We start from the raw sequence: 20,462 nt of genomic DNA, 5'->3' as shown, positions 1-20,462 counted from the left end.
TTAAACATAGTAGGATTCCAGGTTTGATTGGTTAAATGTGTGAATTTTTGCAAACAAGACTGCTGCTTTCTATTCTCTAATAACTACTTTATTTTAGATGTCCCGAAAGTCTTCGTCCAGAAACAATGAGGCCGTGTCTGCTACCATGTCGGAAGGATTGCATAGTTACACCATATAGTGACTGGACTACATGCCCCACCTCCTGCCAGGATGGTAAAAGCTACTTTTGCATTTTTTGTCTTATTTTTTTGCACTATATTTAGGGGGGTTATTTACTAAATCCTGAATGCCAAAAACCAGAAAAATGTAGTGTTTTAGTATAAAATCTGATTTTTTTTGGAATATATTATACCCCGAGGATGGAAAAAAGTCAGAATCCAAAAATCCGGCATCTCAGACCTGCCGAGGTTGCATATAAGTCAATGGGAGAAGTCCCAAAGATTTTTTGATCTGTGCTGGGTTTTGTGCTATAATTCAACGTTTTCTGGGTTTTCAGGCAAAAATCCGAAAAAATCTGAGTTTTTGGGTGGAAATTCCAAAAAAAAAATAATTCGTAAAATTCGGATTTTTCCCTGCAAACAAAATTTTCAAGAAAGTGTATTAATAAATAAGCAGATTTGGTCAGTTTTTTTCAGGAAATATTGAAATTTATTTGGACTTTGATAAATAACCCCCTTAGTGTGCTAGGTTGACCTGTATTGTATCTACTGTATCTTTCTACCTTTTGAGCGTATGTGTGCGTGTGTGCGTATGTATACTTGGTTGTGTTAGTGTCCATAATCAGGATATCACTGACTGATCCTTCCATGAACTACTGACCTGGAAAAATGTCTCAGCAATACAAACTGACTCTGTACTGTCAACAAGACACAAAAGTGGGTCATGGTTAGAGAAAATGGATTTCACACAGAGAAAAATATTTTATGCAGGGTAAACAAACTGTATGCTAGCAAAACATGACACATAGGAAGCAAAAACACAATGTTTTAGATCTAGGATATTATTATAGTTATTGTATGTATTATTATCATATTGTTACTAGTTATCCCTGGTTCCAGATGACAGCTAAGCAAGCTTTGGGATTAGCAGAAATATAAGGAAAAATGTGCAGAAATATAAGGAAAAATGTATCATTAAATTGATACTGGTCAGGTCTACTGATTTTAAATATGTCATTCAACCCCAATATCTTTATATTTTAAATAAAATAAAAATCTCAAGTCATGAAACTATGGCAACTATGAATATAATTATATTTTAAGATGAGCATCATTTTATTTCTAAACATTTTAACATTTCAATGAGTGATTGGTAGTAATGGGCGAATCTGACTGATTTCTGATTTTGCTTCACTGAAAATACGGTAAATGCATTAAAGTCTATGGGCGTCAAATTTCTTTTAATGCATGAAAAGTTAGGGAGTGGCTGTAAAGGGGCTCCTGTCCTTGCCTTCTGTCCTATGGTAGACGGTGAGGACAAAACTTGCCATTACATTCTGCATTAACACTGAGCATTGCACTTCCATCCTGGGTCTTTGTAAATGACCCCCGAAACTAAAAATGACTGGGTGTCTTTTTTTGCGGCAAAAATTTTCACTTTATCACTAATGATTGGACAGAAGTGACATCACTTAGCACTGTTTATAAATGATGATATTGCTAAAAATCATTTATATTCTGTACGGTATTCATAGCTTTTGTGTATTATATAAACAAAATATATACACAAAGCCTCTTTTATATTTGTTTTACAGTATACCAGGAATACTATCATATTTAGCAAAGTTCAATACAACATATCTGGATTTATGCAAATATAATGCATACATTCCTGTCCACTGCCTTCTCCAAAATGGAGTGCAGAGACCTGTGTGTGTCCAAGAATATAGTGTTGCCAGTATTCGGATGTTCTGCACCAACCTTGCAAATTTCCAAATCTGAAAATCTGGAACAGGTTCATATGTCTGCTTTATGCATTTCAGAGATTGGTACATTGCTTTCACTTCAGAGCCCAGGAACTACAGTCTAACAAAAAACATAACATTACTATACAATTCTAAAATAATGAAGATATCTAAACCATGAGAAACAATATCTCCAAAATTAAAATACAAAATAAGCATCTTATAATAATAAAAATCTTCTATGATCACCAATGGCACCTTTATACTTGTATGCCAACATAATTCTCCCCCTGCTTGAATGCAGATTTGTTATTTTTGCCAGTCTATAAGAAAAAAAGAGCAGCAGGTTGAGTTTAAGAATGCATACATTTAGGGGCCCATTCACTAAGTTCGAGTGAAGGAATAGAGGAAAAATAGTTTGAATTTCGAATGTTTTTTTTGGCTACTTCGGCCATCGAATTGGCTACTTCGACTACGACCTTCGACTTCGAATCGAACGATTCAGACTAAAAAAATCGAATATTCGACCATTCGATAATCAAAGTACTGTCTCTTTAAAAATTTCTTCGACCCCCTAGTTCACACCTAAAACCTACCGAGGCCAATGTTAGCCTATGGGGAAGGTCCCCATAGGCTTGCCAACAATTTTCTGATCGAAAGATAATCAAAGGATTAAAATCCTTCAAATCGAACGATTATTCCTTCGATCGTTCGATCAAACAAATTGCGCAAAATCCTTCGACTTCAATATTCGAAGTAAAAGGATTTTAATTCGGCAGTCGGATATCGAGGGTTAATTAAACCCTCGATATTCGACCCTTGATACATCTGCCCCTTAATGTTAACTTTACAAAACATGCAAGGTTTTAGAACACCGATTTAAAGAGGACAAGATGCTTTGTGGTGTAGATAAGCAAAGTGTTCTGTGGGGGTCCACTACTCCCTTTGTCATGCACAATCAAATAAAATATTTTGTATTGTTCTGGTCTTGAGGGCGATATCTTGTGAATATTCAACTATGGCTATATTTTCATGGTTTGTTTGTGTTACTGTAGAGACCACATATCAAATTGATGATATAGAACCTGGAATGCATTTAACTGTTTCAAGTGACATATCATCCTAGGGTTTTGGAGGTCACATGTAGTACACTTTCTCAAATTTGCAGCCCTACATCCTAGATGTAGAATAGTTGAACAGTGTAAAAAGCTGTGTAAAATAAATGGCGATGGTGTGTGTAATTTTACTCTATGCAAATACCAGATTTTACGTTGTTATTTTACATTGCTTCCGGCAGAAGTCCCTTTAAGGGTCATATTTATTATGCTGTGTAGTGATGGGCGAATTTATTCGGTAGGCGCGAATTTGCAGTGAATTCCCGCAATTCACTGCCGTCGAATAAATTCGCGAAACCGCTGCGAAAATTCGCCAGCAAAAATTCGCCAGCAAAAATTCGCCAGCAAAAATTCGCCGGCGTCAACAAAAAAAAGACATGCCAGCGCCGTTTTGCGAATTTCGCTGGAAATTCTCTAATTTTTCGGCGAAACGAAACACCCCAAATTCGCCCATCACTAATGCTTTGTAAAACCAGCCGGATAATACACCACACATTGCCAGGCTTCGCCATGTAAAAAAGCTGACCTAAGTGTTTTTTCTAATGTAAAATAACGGCTGCAGATCTGGCATTTGCATTACCCACACATTTGGCATTTATTTCAGACAGCTTTTTACACAGTTTTTCGTTGGCATATTCCGTTTTACACAGCAAAATAAATATTCCCCTCAGGAAAAAAACATTTTTTTATACATGGCAAAGCCTGGCGATGCGGGGTGTATTATACCGCTGTATTGTACACAGCATAATAAATATGCCCCTAACAGTCACAAGAGTTTGAGCAACAATACATATACATATACTATTTTTGTAAATATCAATTAAACATTTTCCTTGTTAGATGATATGCCTTCATGCTGCTCTCCTTTGTTCTACTTTTTCTTTCATAAGCCATTGGCAATATTACATTAACACTTTTCCAAAATGCATTTCATTTTTCATTTCTTTTCATCTTGTCTGTATGAAAATGACATGGTACAGTGTCAGTTTTAAGAACAATGTTTATTTATATTTGCCCTCTATGTTATTCCCATGGTGAAAGGTCTAACTAATCTGTTTATATATGCTATCAAAAGTGTTTGGATTCAACTGGGACTTTCTAAGTCTGACCTGTACATACTATACATTAGGAACTGTGTATATGTACAGTATAGGAACAATTGTTATTCTTTTTCAAAGTCATTTTAATTGTGTGAATCAGAATCACGTCTATGAACCAATTACAGCATTAAAGCTCCCTATAAATATATAGTATAATGTTCACCCTAAAATAAAAAAATGCTTCATTGGGACCGACTTACTGGGTTTCTCATTTGTTCCTCAGACACCCTGAGATGCAGTGATAAGCCCCAAATATATAAGCCCCAAATATATAATCGTTTTGTTCCTTATTTGTTTGTAGGGTTCATCTTAAATTGAAATGCTATTTAAAAAGTAAATTCTGTAGGCTTCATTGATTCTGGAGTTCAAAGACCTGCATCTAGGGCGTTAAATGTGGTGCAGGTGCAAAAATGGACTAGTAAGTGCACCTAGTAAATGAGCCCTAATATGAGATCATTTCATGCAGAACATTCCTCCTATATATATTGCTATCATTACTCATTTTCTTGTTGATTGGACCTTGAGTATTTATTGTTATAAATCATTTTAATAACTGCAATGGTTTATCCATTTTATTTTACCATAAGGGGTATATTTAAAATGAAATTTTACGCCATGCGAACACAAGATTTGACGCTGTTGTTTTACATTGCTTCTGGAAGAAATTAAGAAAAAACATGTAAAGATTTATGTTTTTTACATAGCGAAGACTGGTGATTTGTGTTCTGTTATCCCACTGTTTTTTTCTTAGCATAATAAATATGCCCCTAAGTGTATACAATTTTGAACACAAAAAAAATACTAATTGAAACAGTCAATTGCTTTAAAAAATGTTTCTAATAATCTTGACGTGAACACATGTCCTAAGTTCATTAAGAATGATATCCAATAGACAATTCTGTTATTTTATATAAATCTGACCTTTTTCACGTTATAATATTCCATTTTATTGCAAAATATCTTTTTAGGACCAAATCTTTTACAGCATTATATTTATCTATTTTTTTTCTAGGCAACGTTGCCATAAAAAAACAGACTCGTCATCGTGTCATTATCCAACTGCCATCCTATGGAGGCCGTGACTGCCCTGATACTTTATACGAAGAAAATGAATGTGAAGCTCCTGTGACCTGTCACAGCTACCGGTGAGATGACATCACTATGAGAAGAAGCTGTTTTAGATTATGGAAATTTTCCATTCGTTAAATCTGATTTTGTCATGGTGGAATGGTAGCATTCCCAGTGCTCACATCTGAGTTCTAAATTGCCTGGCTCTGTCACTCTCGTTGAGTCTTCAGGCACAGAAGTACAATAGTTGCCTGATTGTTATATAGGCCAGCTTCCCACCCTAAAATAAATTATTTATGCTTTTGTGGAAGAATAAATGTGTTTAAATTTGGATTCATTTATATAATATTGATTAAGTTAATCTATTTCGACTATCAACATTCCAAAAATATGCTGCTGCTCAAAAATCACTTATGTTATTGAAATAGTATGGAGAGCAATGTAATTTCTTATTTTCAAGGCCATAAAGTATAATTTGTAGGCAGAAATCCATGAAATATGCATTCAGTTTTATATGAAAATTTAAACTGTTAACAGAGTCTGTAGATCATAATAAATAAGTCTTTTTACTCTGCCATAGGTATTAATACAAAATATAAGGTGACAAATAAGAAAAATGTCTCTGTGCTCTACTGGATTAATTGTCTTGTTATATTTCACCTCTGTCTCATTTTCTTTTGCAGATATATATGTGAACAATTTTGACTCCTAAAATGCCTATTAGTTTGCAAACTAGATGTTAAGTCAAATATCATACATACCATGCCATTAGTGTTGAACTGACTTTTAGATTTATGTTTCTATCTGCTATTTAAATCTTTGTCAAAGACAATGTAATTGGGGCATTTTGCTGATGAATTATTTAAAAATTTGAATCTTATTTGAATATTTATAATAAGACAGATATTAAACAAGAGGCGTCATTGTCCCTAACCGAGAGATATAGCTTAATAATGTTTCAGGTTTTCTGCCTTATTTCAAGTATTTCTGTGTTGCAGGCCTGAATATATATATAAACATATTAACTGTGCTTGTAGATATGAAGACCAACAGGGTTATTTATCAAAATCCGAAAAGATTTTAGTATTTTCTGAAAACTACTCTGACCTTATCCGGGGGACCAAATAGGGGACTTTTTCCCCTATTTATCAAAAAAATTATCATGAATTTTTCTTGTGCGGAAAAAGTCACAATAAAATCGTAAAACAAAATCCGAATCCTATGATTTTTTTGGATTTTGAGCTTGAAAACCTACGACTTTTGCCTAAAATCGCTGAAAGCTACGATTCTTTCGGAAATCCAGCGCAACTCAGAAAATCTTCCAATTGTTAATGGGACATCTACCATTCACTTTTACATGTTCTCAGCAGGTCAGAGTCGGAGCACTTTATTTATCTGACTTTTAACACTATCAGAGTTTAATAAATCACGAAAAATTCTTTTTTTTTTTTCACAAAAAAACTGTATTTTCCCCTTTAAAAGTCTGACCATAAAAATTCGGAGCTTAATAAATAACCCCCTAACGGATAGACACACAGTTGTGAAGCAAACAGTTTCTTGAAAGGAAGAATTTAGAAAAGGTTGCATGAATACCAGTGATCTTCTATTCAGAGAAATTACTGTACCTTTTGCTAAATTAATGTAAATCTAGGAATGTTTTATGGTACCATTGGAGAAATATGTTTTAGCATGATGATAAAGTATATATAACTGTTATGGCACACCAGGTTATTCGCACCACTTCTGAATGGATTACAATGTGTTCCCACTGACAACAATAGTAAGCAACGCAAGTTGTCACGGATTCACAGGGGCTCATTTATAAACAATGGGCAAATCCGTACATTGGCAGTAGCCCATACCAACCCATTACCAGGTTAAGAATGACACAGTTCTTAAATAAAAACAAAGTACCACAATGCAGATACTGTAGCAAGAAATGCATGGTAAATACTTTATATAAGATGAAAGTAGTTTATACATTTTAAGTTATTTTTCTTTTAAAGAATATGTGAGTAAATGGTTTGTGAGTGTGACTGATTTATTGAATTGCAGCTGGAAAACACATAAATGGAGAAGATGCCAGTTGGTGCCATGGTATGTCCGACAAGACAGCCCTGGAGCTTATGAAACTTGTGGGCCTGGATTACAAGCCAGAGGTAAGTACTGAATTTCAGTGGTCAGAAATATAGAGAAAGTAGCTTCCTGTTTTTAGGATGTTATCAAACAAACCTTAAAAGCCAGAAATCATTAACATGTGTCAAAATCAGTTGTCTCTAAAATTGCACCAATGCATTTAATAGGCACAATATTAAATAGGTTCCTCTTTAATTATGGAATTTAGACAGAACATGTTGAAGTGATAACGGTGTTATGGGGTTCCTCTGCTCCACAGAATATCAAGCCTGGAGTTTAACCCCTCTTCTGTCCTTGTTGGGCTCTCTGATTGATCTATTAACAGTAACGTAACTAGAGGGGACGGGCCCTTGGGCAGGATGTGCAGCCGGGCCCCCACCCCCCTCCGTACCCCATTTTCTGCTTCTGGAGTCAGCGGCGCGCGAGCTGCCGGGGGGCCCTGAGGGGGTGCGGGCCCTGGCCTAATCTCACCCCCTGCTCCCCCGGTAGTTACGCCACTGTCTATTAATTATCCTAGCCTATCACTTAGTGCTTGCATCAGCTAGAATGCACTAACAAACCTGTTACAAGCCATGATATTCTACTTGACTCACATTGAGGTGTATCCCTTACCCCAAGGCCTTTTTTTTAAACAAGGCTTCCCTTGCCTTTTATTATCTTATATAAAGAAGGTGAATCCATGTATTATTCCTGGGCTAATTGGAAATTTCACACTTAACACAGGTCATGCCTACATTAGAATGTGTTGCACCCACTAGCACTCATACCTCTTACAGACCCACTCTATAGCTTAAGCTCTACCTAACAGTAACAGAAGGCTAAATACCTACTCCCCTACAATAGTTCCCTTAATAATGGGAATTGTTTTTATTTTCGTTTGTTGTTTGGCATGGGTGCATGTATCTAGTTCACAAAGTTATGTTGGATTTTGCATTATTTATGAATAATATTTTCTCTTGTTTTTTGATTTAGCAATTACATGTCGCAGGCAAGATGGCACACAGGTAGAAGTCATTGATTGCCTTGCCAACGCTGGTCCCATGCCTCCTTTAACACAGTCCTGCCAGATACCTTGCCAAGACGACTGTCAGTTTACCAACTGGTCCAAATTCTCCTCGTGTAATGGTGACTGTGGTGCAGTAAGGACAAGAAAGCGCTTACTTCTTGGTATGAACAGAAATATTCATTGTCTATTAGTGATGGGCGAATTTATCTGCCACACTCAAATTTGCTGCGAATTCCCACGATTCGCCACCGGCGAATAAATTTGTATCCATTTTTTTTTGGAGACCGTCGCCGTTTTGCAAATTTTTCGCCGTTTCGTGAATTATGCGGTAAATTCTCAAATTCACCCATCACTATTGTCTATTTGGCATGAACTATTAACTTTCTTTTTCTAATATAAGAAAGAACACAATTAATAAAGCCTTATTGTCTTTGGCAGTAGTGTTTATATTTCCTTGTTGCACTATAGGAAAGGGTAAAGGATGAAGAAGTTCATACAGTATATTATATTTGGATGTACAAGGCACTACAAAATGTAGTACTGTACCAGTGAGCTCCACTAACAGTGTTAGCAATCTTGTGGTCATTTACCAGTTGCAAATGTGTGTAGTGCATGAGCCACACTGATTGTAAGGCTGCGATGTACTATACTGAAGGTTCATAGTATAAACAGGACAGGACTGTTGGGTCCCTTTGCATTAGTTGCATGTATTGCTTCAAATATAAATTCTGTTGGCTGGGGCTAAGGAAAATAAAGGTGAAACTATAATAAACAGCTTTTCTACAAAAGGGGTAAAACGCATACAAAGCATGTATGAACCCACCCCTTATTCTGTTGGTGTTGTATTGATTAGAATAGCATGTCTAATATTCATTAGAAGAAAGATTAAGGAAATTCACAAAGAGGTCTAATTTGCGCATAAATAAGAATATAAATGTGCATGTCTCAATGTTATATTCTTTATTAGGCTTTTATTGCATTGTGAATCTTAATTGTGCATTGCAAACCTTTAATACCTGCTTGAAGGTGGCATAAACTTTTGGAGCATAGGTAACAGCTTTTTCATTATGAAGTTTTATTACAAACACTGCGTTCTATCGCAAACTAGAAAATTTGCGTGAGGGCAAAGTCTTCGCAAAGGCAAAATTGTTCACTTTGCAAACATTTTTTTGTATTGCGAACGATTTTTGCGTTAGCAACCAATATTACATTCCCCCCAAATATGTAATTTTATTGTATTTACTAATAAAAAGACAGCATTAACATTCAACATCTGATCTTTGAAAATATTATCTAGATCCTGATATTCAGTATTGAGTTGAAGCATATTGGGGCTTATTTCTGCATGCATCAGTTACCATAATGTTACACAATGCTTTTCCAGTTTTACAATTTGTAATTGCACAGGAGACCTAAGCTTAAAGGCAGGACTGGAACTAAGAGTAGGCAGAAGAGGCTGGGCAGGTACCTGTTAAACTGTCTTCCGCCTACCCCTAGTCCGTGTTCGCTGCCCTCCCTCGGTCACTCCCCCTCATCCCTCTCCTTGCGGTGCTTTCGCCTGCCACCCTCCCCTGCCTACAGCGCATGTGCATGCACGGTTTTGAGGGGTGTGCACTTGGTGCAGCCGGGTCGCCTAGGGCTTACACTACTCAACATCCCTAGACTTCCACACTCCCCAGTCTCTCCAGTGCTCCTTCACCCCGTCACTGATGAGGAAGTCTCAAAGCTTTTGGACTCTTCTCACCTTACTACCTGCCCGCTTGATCCAATTCCCTCAAAACTTCTCCGCAATACCAATCCTTGTCTAATCAAAGCCTTAACTCACCTATTTAATCTCTCGCTCTCAACTGGACTGTTTCCTTCTCAACTAAAACATGCTCTTGTCACCTTCATTATGAAAAAATCCTCTCTAGATCCCTTCAATCTTGACGACCTATCTCTATGCTACCTTTCATTTCTAAACTACTTTAGCACCTTTTCTACAACCGACTAGCCTCATTCCTCTCTGACAATAACCTGCTGGACCTCCTTCAATCTGGTTTTAAGCCACAATACTCCACTGAAACTGCCCTGACCCGACTAACTAATGACCTTTTAACCGCTAAAGCCAACAATCATTTCTCACTACTAATACTGCTTGATCTCTCAGCCTCATTTGACACTGTAGATCACCCTCTCCTCCTCCAGTCCCTCCATTCACTTGGACTTCGTGACACAGCCCTGTCCTGGTTTCTTCTTACATCACCAATCATTCCTTCAGTGTCTCCTACAATGGAGTATCATCTTCTCCCCTACCTCTTTCTGTTGGGGTTCCTCAAGGCTCTGTCCTGGGCCCCTTACTATTCTCCCTCTATACTTCCTCCCTCAGCAAATAAATCAACTCGTATGGTTTCCACTATCACCTCTATGCTGACGATACTCAGATCTATCTCTCATCTCCTGATCTCAACCCAGAACTTCTAACTCGCCACTCCTCCTGCCTGTCCGCTATCTCTGCCTGGATGTCGCAATGCTACCTTAAATTAAACCTCTCTAAAACTGGAATGGTTCTCTTTCCTCCAACTAAAACCAGTAACATCCCGGAAGTATCCATAATAACTAACAATTCCTCTATCACCCCCTCTCCCCAGACCCTGTGCCTTGGGGTTATCCTAGTTTCTGCCCTGTCATTCACTCCTCATATCCAGTCACTTATTAAATCATGTCACTTGCATCTAAGGAACATATCCAAAATACGATCATTTATCACCCAAGATGCTGCCAAAATTATTATTCACTCTCTCGTCATATCACGTCTAGACTACTGTAACTCTCTTTTAATTGGCCTTCCCCTCCAGAGACTGTCACCTCTCCAGTCCATAATGAACACTGCTGTGAGGCTCATACACCTCAGCAACCGCTCCTCCTCTGCCACACCATTCTGTCAATCCCTGCATTGGATTCCGCTACCTTTCAGAATTAAATTCAAATTAATGACCCTGACATTCAAAGCACTTCATAATTCTTCCCCATCCTACATCTCTGAACTCATCTCTATATACTCACTCAACTCTTCTCTCATTACCTCCTCACATGCTCGCATTCAGACTTTGCTGCAACCCACCTCTGGAACTCTCTCCCACGGTCTGTCTGACTTTCTCCCAACCTTTCTGCTTTCAAGAAATCTCTTAAAACGCACTTCTTTTGAGAAGCCTACCCTCACTCTGCTTAACTACCAAACGCAACACCACATATAGTACCACATTTCTCACCCACTTAATTCGATCTTGCCCACTCCCACAACTTGTGTATTATTCCCTTCCCTTTAGAGTGTAAGCTCTTTCTGCATAGGGTCTTCCTCACCTTTTGTACCAGTATTGATTGTGATGTATGTAACTCCATATGTTCTATGTATATAATTTCATATGATTTAGTTGTATAATCACATTTACCTTACAGTTCTATGCAATATGTTGGCACTATATAAATACATGTTAATAATAATAATGAAATTGATAAACAAGTTTGGGAATGGTGGGGATTTATAGCTGTACAGCTATGAGGCCAGTTCACCACTGTACCTAATCTAAAATATATAAGCTTTCCATGTTTTCATGTATTTGCATTTTTAAAACAGGGAAAAGTAAGAAAAAGGACAAGTGCAAAAATGCACAGCTCTACCCAGTGATTGAGACTCAGTTCTGCCCGTGTGATAAATACAGTGCTCAGCCCGTGGGTAACTGGTCAGACTGTATTTTGCCAGAAGGAAAAGTGGAGGCCTTACTTGGAATGAAAGGACAAGGAGACATCAAGGAGTGTGGGCAGGGGTACCGGTACCAAGCTATGGCATGTTATGATCAGAACAGCAGACTTGTGGAGACTTCAAGGTGTAACAGCCATGGTAGGCAAATGCATTCCTCCTCTCTGACTTCTTCTTTGTTGTGTCTCTTTGTTGTGTCTTAAAACAAATATAAATAATACTTATATTCCACAACAGGACAATTGGAATTATTAAACTGGGCCTCATAATTATGATAGAAAAACACAATTGAAGAGAGGGTTTCACACATACTGCTATCTAATTAAGTTACATGCACTCTTTTCTTGATTATCAAGTATCGGTAAATTGTATGGACAAAGAATAAATACGGATATATTAGAATGGAAATAACACTGGAAACACAGATTGTTATTCATTTCTCAGATATTCAGAAATATAGGGATACATATTAACATATATATTCAGATGCAAATCTCCCTGGAAATAGAGTGCTAAAGGTTCAACATACTGTCAAATTAACATTCAGAACATGGTTTGCATTCAAGTCGAGTTGTTGCACTAATGATGGTAGGAATTTAGCCTCAGGAAATAGTTTTTTTGCCCAAGGTGATGGATATGTAATTCAGTGTTGGCATGTACGTATGAGCAAGCTTGCTTGAATAAATAAATCAATCTTCCCAATCACACTACTTGCAGTTCCTAACACAGGCTAACCACTGATTTTTCATTTGCATGGAGAAAGCATGCTCATTTATGCATCAGTTAATAGGGCTGGTCCAGCAGAAATCTGCACTGAAATCAGTTTTTCAAAAGAGCAAACACATTTTTTAAAATCTGACATGGGACTAGACCTATTGTCTGTTTCCCAAGTACCCCATTCATGTGATTTGTGCTCTGATAAACTTTAGTCACTCTTTACTGCTGTACTGCACGTTGGAGTGATATCACCCCCTCCCTTTCCCCCCCAGCAGCCCAACATCCGAACAATGGGAAGGTAACCAGATAACAGCTCCCTGACAGAAGATAACTGGTAGATCTAAGAACAGCACTCAATAGTAAAAATCTATGTCCCACTGCGACTCCTTCAGTTACATTAAGTAGGAGAAACATTAGCCTGCCTGAAAGTGGTTCCATCCTGAAGTGCTTGCTCTTTCTGAAAGCACATGGCCAGCCAAAATGACTTGAGATGGAGCCTACACACCAATATTACATCTAAGAAAATATGCTTTTGGTTCAGGATTAAAATTGTATATGGTAGAGTGAATTATTTGCTGTGTAAACAATTTAATTTAGAAATAAAAACGACACCATAAAAATCATGACAGTATCCCTTTGATAATGTTAGTTGCACCAGCCTGTGTTGCCTAATAACCTTTCTATCTATGTATCTTCAATTTTGAACTGGGAAGAACAAGAACAAACTTGCAGTACATATGTGCAAGTCTAGAGCAAGAGGGAAGGCAGCTATTAGCATTTCTGCTGGATGAGAGAAAACAGCCAATCAATCATTAGAATGTGCAAAATGTATGTTAACGAAACCAATTGGCAAGTCCAGTAAGATCAATAGCATAATGTATTGACCAAGGTCATTTATTATTTGTATCTGAGAATTGTCTGAAGTTTCTCAGCTCCTATTATATAAAGCAAGTATGCTCTGTAATATATATAACTGAGATAAATCGGACATTGACTTGGTGCAATGACTTTTCAATAGTGTGTGGGATGCACTTACTATGAGTTGTACTAGGTTTCTGCAGAGAAGGAATTCTTCCTGCCTGGAAAAGCTGAGCTTATTTCACTTTAATGCAAAAATATATTTCACATAAATAAATCCATTTCTTATCCCAATAGGTTATATTGAGGAAGCATGCATTATACCCTGCCCATCTGATTGTAAGCTTAGTGAGTGGTCTAACTGGTCGCGGTGCAGCAAGTCCTGTGGGAGTGGAGTGAAGGTTCGGTCCAAATGGCTCCGTGAAAAGCCGTATAATGGTGGAAGACCTTGTCCGAAACTGGATCATGTAAATCAGGTACACATTTTCAACACATTGTTTTTGGAGTTTGGAACCTGGGCATTTCAGCTACAGACTGTTATTATCTAAACCTAGCTGCCGCTCACTGAGTAATTAATATTTCTTGTATGTCACTAATACACAGTGGCTGACATAAATACACAGCCAAACATTTAAGGGAGACTTAGTGGATTAGTGCATTCTACTGCTGCCCTCTGGTGGAGTTAAAAGATAATACAACTGCCTGGTAACATCCCTGCCAGCCAGAAGCATTATGGCACAGACATTTACAAACACCATAAATGTATTTGCATTTTTACAATTATTATGGCTTATACATGTTCTATTGACATTAAAGTGCACATTTCAATTTCTAAGCCTTTCTTCTAGCGTCTCTGCGCAACCAGGTCCTGAATATTGTGTACTAAAGTAGCTATGATTTTGTATACAGATTGAGCAGATTTCATAATAAATCCGATATACATACTGCACATAGCATTCATTTCAATATAGGAAGTGTAGAGGCGTTGTTTCACTTAAATTATGGTGGTGGAAAAAAACCCCACATGTATGAATAATGGAACTGTCTCTGCTTCCTTTGGGGCAAATAGCAATGCCGACTTACTTGAAAGTAGGATTGATAGGTATCATCTCAGGATCTGGAGAAGCCTATAGATTTAACAATAGTTTAAAAGATTAATGGGGAAATGTAATATGTGTTATTAGCGCAAAAAAAACTTTTTACAGACACCTTTTGCGAATGTTGGCATGTTTAATTACATTCCTCCCTAAGAATAGGGATGTAGCGAACCGCCGCCGATGTGTTCGCGAACGCCGTTCGCGAACACCGGCATAATTTGCGAACTGTTCGCGAACTGTTCGCGAACTTCGATCATCCGAAAATCGTTCGATTCGAACGATCGAAGGATTTTAATCGTTCGATCGAACGATTTTCGTTCGAATCGCACGAAAATCGTTCGATTTTAGCGATCGAATGGTCGAATGGGCGACCGATTTTGACGCGAACGCCTATTGGCGAACGTCGCGCGACGTTCGCGAACTTGCGGCGGACGCGAACAGTCGAAGTTCGCGCGAACTAGTTCGCCGGCGAACAGTTCGCTACATCCCTACCTAAGAATTACATCTAAATTAGGGTAAATTTCAGAGCCTAACCTAATAAACCAAATAATGCACAAAAGAATTAACATTTGTGTAAAATATTTAAATAGGAATAAAATATGTGGATGTATATATATATATCCAAACTGCCACTCATATCTCTGTTCTTGGTTTATATTAAGTGTATAAACTTGTTACAAGCATATTAATGATGTTTCAGTTCTAATCTATTTCTCTTTTCTTTTTTTTTTTGCTTCTTCCTGTGATACAGGCTCAGGTAAGACTCGCTGCTTTTTAAAAAAAACAAAAATAAAATTGAGCGCATGTCGTGCCCAGTTATTTATTAAATCCATGCATATATTGGTACCTATATAAGATATGACTTGAATCATGCCGTTTTAACACATTTTATTGTGTCTATGTTCCTTTCGACGTAAATCACAAATACAAAGCAACATAAGCAATTAATACTGATTTTCTGCAGCTAAAATCAGCCATATTAAATCTATATCCCTCTATATGACATTCTAGCATGTAACCTCACTTATTATCAATACAATTTACAAACAGGGGTCATTTATGTTTCCCTGGGGTACAAGTTCTAGAGTGTGTCCCATAGTTCTCCTCTTATAAACACTTGCCCCTCAGGGTAAACTGCAATTTTTTTCTTGCACTGGATTGAAAACGAGAGAAGACAATGAAAAACAAGCAAACAAACAAGCAAAACCAAGTGAAAGTGAGAGTTGTCACTGCCACTAATGCCAGGTGTTTTTACAGAACCTCCGGGATTCTACAGGACTTAGGGCAATGTAAAATGTGAAACGCCCTGAGGATAGAATCCTGCTTGATCTTCTCATGTTTAGCTATGATCAGGAATTCTGCAGTAAAAAGATATCAGGTTGCCTGTGGGTTTGCCTGCAGTCCATTTATTCCTATAGACCTCTATTATATTTCAAATTTGAATGTCAATGTCGGAAAAACTGTAAAATAATGTTCTGACATTAAATATCTTTTTTTACCATAAAAAGCTCTTTGTACTGCTGTACTAGGATTATGTAATGCCATGGAATATGCTAGCAGATGATAAAAGTAATTATAACTGCCTATACCGTTTACACACTTTGGGGGGTTATTTATTAAAGTCTGAATGCTAATGCTAATTTCCTACAAAATTCGAATTTTTAGTGGCAAATTCATTTTTTCGAGATGTGTATTATGCTCAGAATGACAAAAGTCAGAATCCGAAAATACTCCATCTTCAACTTGTCGAGGTCATGTACAAGTCAATGGTAGAGGTCCTATCTGCAATTTGTAATGATAAATAAGGGTAAATCATGGTTTCTAGTTTGTTCTGACTTTTTATTTTATTTAAAACATGAGAAAAATAATAACATCCTTGAAGTACAGTATACATCTTGCAATTTTTAAGAAATCTTGTGATATTTTTGTAATTACATCAGTGCTGGCACTGCTCTTAGACCCTTTCAACCTGTTGTGTATGGAGTTAAAATACACAAAAGCTATGAATATCTTGTAAATTATATCCTTATAAACGGTGAGTTCTGATGTCATCAGTTATAAACGGTGAGTTCTGATGTCATTTCTGTCACATGACTCACTGAAACTTGTGTATTATAATAAATAAAGTACCCCCAGTTGCAAAATATGAGGATATTAGAAGTTACCTCGGAGTTCCATGACCTGTATAAAAACACTCGGCCTTCAGCCTCGTGTTTTTATATGGTCATGAAACTCCTCGGTAACGTATAATATTCTAATATTTTACAAGAGGGGGTACTTTATTCACTATATCAGGGTGCTCAGATAATCAGTGTTTTCTTCCCTTGTTTTCTCGGTTCTACAGGTGTATGAAGTGGTGCCGTGTCACAGTGATTGCAATCAGTATATATGGATCACAGAGCCCTGGAGTATTTGTAAAGTGACTAATGTCGATCTAAAGCAGAACTGTGGCGAAGGTGTTCAGACAAGAAAAGTAAGGTGAGAGAAATAAGTCCTTCAAATGATAAAGTAGTGTAGATCTATAATTTGTCATTATTAGATTTGGATTTGGATCCCAATGTGATATGCTGCCAAAATCTCCAATACAAATAGAACACCAAGGGGCAGGTTTATCAAGGTTTGAATTTCGAAGTACAAAAAAGCAGAACGTTCTCAAACACAGTTATCCTTGTCATTTGACATCAGGACACTTTTCAAAATCCAAAAGGTCTTAGACAATTCAGACAATTAGTTTGGCAGTTTTCTATACATATTAATTCCCAGTCATTTCAGTGCTCCTTCTTGCTCTTCCCCGCAGTCCCCAGTGCCTTACTATTGGTCCAATCTGCCACTTTAACCCTGACTGGTAGGTTACCCACTGGGATGTTATTCCCCACTTATTCCTAGGGAATGCCCATTCTCAATATCATATTCCTTCTTTACACTCACACACAAGTGAGGCCAGACATTTCCCTACATTTTACTCCTGTTGTTGCTTCTGCCAGTCAGGTGACTCCCTCAGTGAATCTTCTTTCCATGGTCTACTCTAAATCCTTTTTATATACTTTATAAAATAAACTCTACTCACCAGGCCCATGTACTATAATTACAACTGTTAACCTACTACATTACTCTTTTGCCTTTATATTGGCCAAAAGTAGAAATTACCCCAAACTTCAAAACATTTCTACCCCCTTACATATTTTGCAACTGTCACCTGGAAAACAATTAAGTATATTTAAACACATTTGCTAAATCTGCATTTTGCTGAGATATATACTGATATACTCGTAGAAAAACAGGAACTTTTTAAGTCTACTATATATGGAGGAAGAGAAGGTGCTTGAATATAATATATTGCCCTGTGATTGCTCAACCAACATCAGCAGTATTTTCTTTTCCTAAAGTAATAACTCAAGAAAGAAAAGCAATTTTGACTCTGTTTTTTTAATGTATTCGGGTTAATGTGCTGTAGCTGCAAATATACATGCTGCTTCAGTATTAATTTAGGCAAACAAGCAAAACAGGTAAACAAATCTTTATATACGAGGCTGAGAAAAAAACTTTTTTTATAAGACACATAGTGCCAGATTATTTAAGAAAAGACTCTTTTCTTTAATAAATCCTGACTATTCGAGGTTTCAGAAAATACTCTTTAGTATATTGACATTTGTATTTTTTCACGAATTGAGATAAAAAAGTCAACTTGACTTTTGATCAGTTTGACCTTTGTTTTTTTAAATGAATGTATAATAATACACACAGATTGCTTGACCAATAGGACAACCAGCCAGAGTGTATGAAATGTAGTTACTCATGTGGAAGCCAACTGGAATGCACAGGGATTCAGAGAAAAGTGAAGCCCCAGTTTATTTCCTGGCAGCTGGTGGCCTCCCTCATGTGCTGAGAAGGGTCACTGGCCAATATTTTACTGTGGTTCTACCACCTGCAGGTGCTGAACCATCTCTCTCTTGATAAGACCCTGGTTAGGGCACTTAGGTGCATTTTCTTGCACAGCTATGAATTCCATTCCCATTTCATAGGTCTGCTGATCAGACAGTTTCTTCTGAGGTTATAATTAGAAGGCCTTCTCAGATAGATAGGGATACTAACCTATTGATAGAATCTAGGGGGACATCTTCTCAGTGTAAGATTACAAATTCAGTGAGGAACCTTGTGATAGTATTGGATACTACAACCCACTAGTGAATTAAGGTATGTACCCCACATGTTTAGAACATTTAAGGAAATCTGTGTATATGAGATGTAATATTCCATACAAGACTGCCATTGGCATTTATGCGTTGACCATTTTACAAAGAAAATGATCGAAAGAACCTCAGTCACTCGAATGCTTTGCAATTTTATTCCTCGGTGTATGTTATAAGCCAAACTAGTTTCTATTAATGCTGCAGATTCCCACATTTTAGGCACTTTTATATTTACCATTCATTGCTGTTTCAGAAGGGTTTATTTAGGTTTAGGATAAATGAAAAATATCTGTGCAGGCCTGCCCTAGTCCAAGCAGCAGTACACAAACAAAAATATAGAAGATTAATTGGTATTTGATTTACTTGAATTTAATTTTTGTTTCCTTGCTGATAAATTCCAGTGAAGCCATTAACATAAATGTCTGATACAGATGCATGCAAAACACAGTAGATGGCCCTTCGGATGTTGTGGAGGACTATCTATGTGAACCTGAAGAAATGCCTTTGGGAGCCAGAAACTGCAAGTTGCCCTGTCCTGAAGACTGTGTGATGTCTGAATGGAGTGAATGGAACAGGTGTCCCTTGGTAAGATCTATTTATTCTTCTCAGCGACAATGAAATGCTTTCATTTATTTTTCTGTGTACAGCAACTGTAGGACACAACTCATTTTCATTTCAGTTGAGCTTTAGCTAAAATGGTATGAATAGTTACGTATTGCCTTAAAAACTTATCAGAACCTATATTCTTGTATGTATAAAACAGATATTGGATTGGATCATCTAAATCTGTGATCATGTAGCAATTAAATACATAATATATTAGCGGTAGGGTGATCTATGGTAAAAAGCAGAAGTTCAAGCAAAAAATTCCAATGGCACACAGGTCTGATGAAACATCTTAATGTGTGTTTATTGTGGAGTGCAGTGCAACGTTTGGAATTTTTTGCCTGAGTAACTGTCAGGAGGTGGCCAGGCCTCCACCTGTGTGCACCAGGCATCTCTGCTTCGACAAGTAGGTAGGGTGTGCGAGGGCAAAAATTATTTGCATTTTGTACCAAAAGGCAGAAGTTAACCCTGGCAGGAACATTTTGGATTCTCCTTTTGTTCAATGCTGAACTGAATTTGGACACTTGGCTTGAATTTGAGCTTGTCTCTGTACACCCAGGCTATTAGATGACTAATACATGAACAGGCAGTATCAGGATCTGAATTAGGGATTTTTACAAGAGGCACCTGTCTAGGGTGCAATCATTTTGGGGAAGGAGGAATGAATGTGCAATTATTCAAATGTATTTTCTAAATCCAGAGAACTATTCATAACAGATCCTTATCTGTCCACCTCTATGCAAGTTGGTCTGTTTCTGACATTAACTTTATCAGACAACAGGCAATGCTTATTTAGAGCCACAGTGCACCTAATCGCACCCAAGAAGTAAAAACTAACTGAACTGTGAGTTGGGTACAAAATGTGTCTAACATTGTCAGAGGAGAGATTGTGTTAATTCCAGCACTCTGCAATAAAATGGCAGAAGT

The 20,462-nt window shown here is 37.3% G+C and overlaps 1 protein-coding gene across 2 annotated transcripts in view; it reads left to right on the top strand.

The window, feature by feature from the left end:
• Nucleotides 1–20,462, top strand: part of thsd7a.S (thrombospondin type 1 domain containing 7A S homeolog) — a 234,528-nt gene that overhangs the window by 200,364 nt on the left and 13,702 nt on the right. For both annotated transcript variants that reach the window (XM_041567489.1, XM_018269202.2), the window contains exons 11-19: nt 98–213; nt 5,131–5,263; nt 7,242–7,345; nt 8,295–8,489; nt 11,945–12,208; nt 13,940–14,118; nt 15,491–15,496; nt 17,084–17,217; nt 19,361–19,514. In XM_041567489.1, coding sequence (XP_041423423.1) covers nt 98–213; nt 5,131–5,263; nt 7,242–7,345; nt 8,295–8,489; nt 11,945–12,208; nt 13,940–14,118; nt 15,491–15,496; nt 17,084–17,217; nt 19,361–19,514 — 1,285 coding nt within the window. The remainder of the gene's footprint in view (nt 1–97; nt 214–5,130; nt 5,264–7,241; nt 7,346–8,294; nt 8,490–11,944; nt 12,209–13,939; nt 14,119–15,490; nt 15,497–17,083; nt 17,218–19,360; nt 19,515–20,462) is intronic.

The sequence above is a fragment of the Xenopus laevis genome, chromosome 6S, assembly GCF_017654675.1.
Source record: "Xenopus laevis strain J_2021 chromosome 6S, Xenopus_laevis_v10.1, whole genome shotgun sequence".
NCBI lineage: Eukaryota > Metazoa > Chordata > Amphibia > Anura > Pipidae > Xenopus > Xenopus laevis.
The sequence above is the reverse complement of the archived record's forward strand: the minus strand, read 5'-3'. Positions and strand labels throughout refer to the sequence as shown.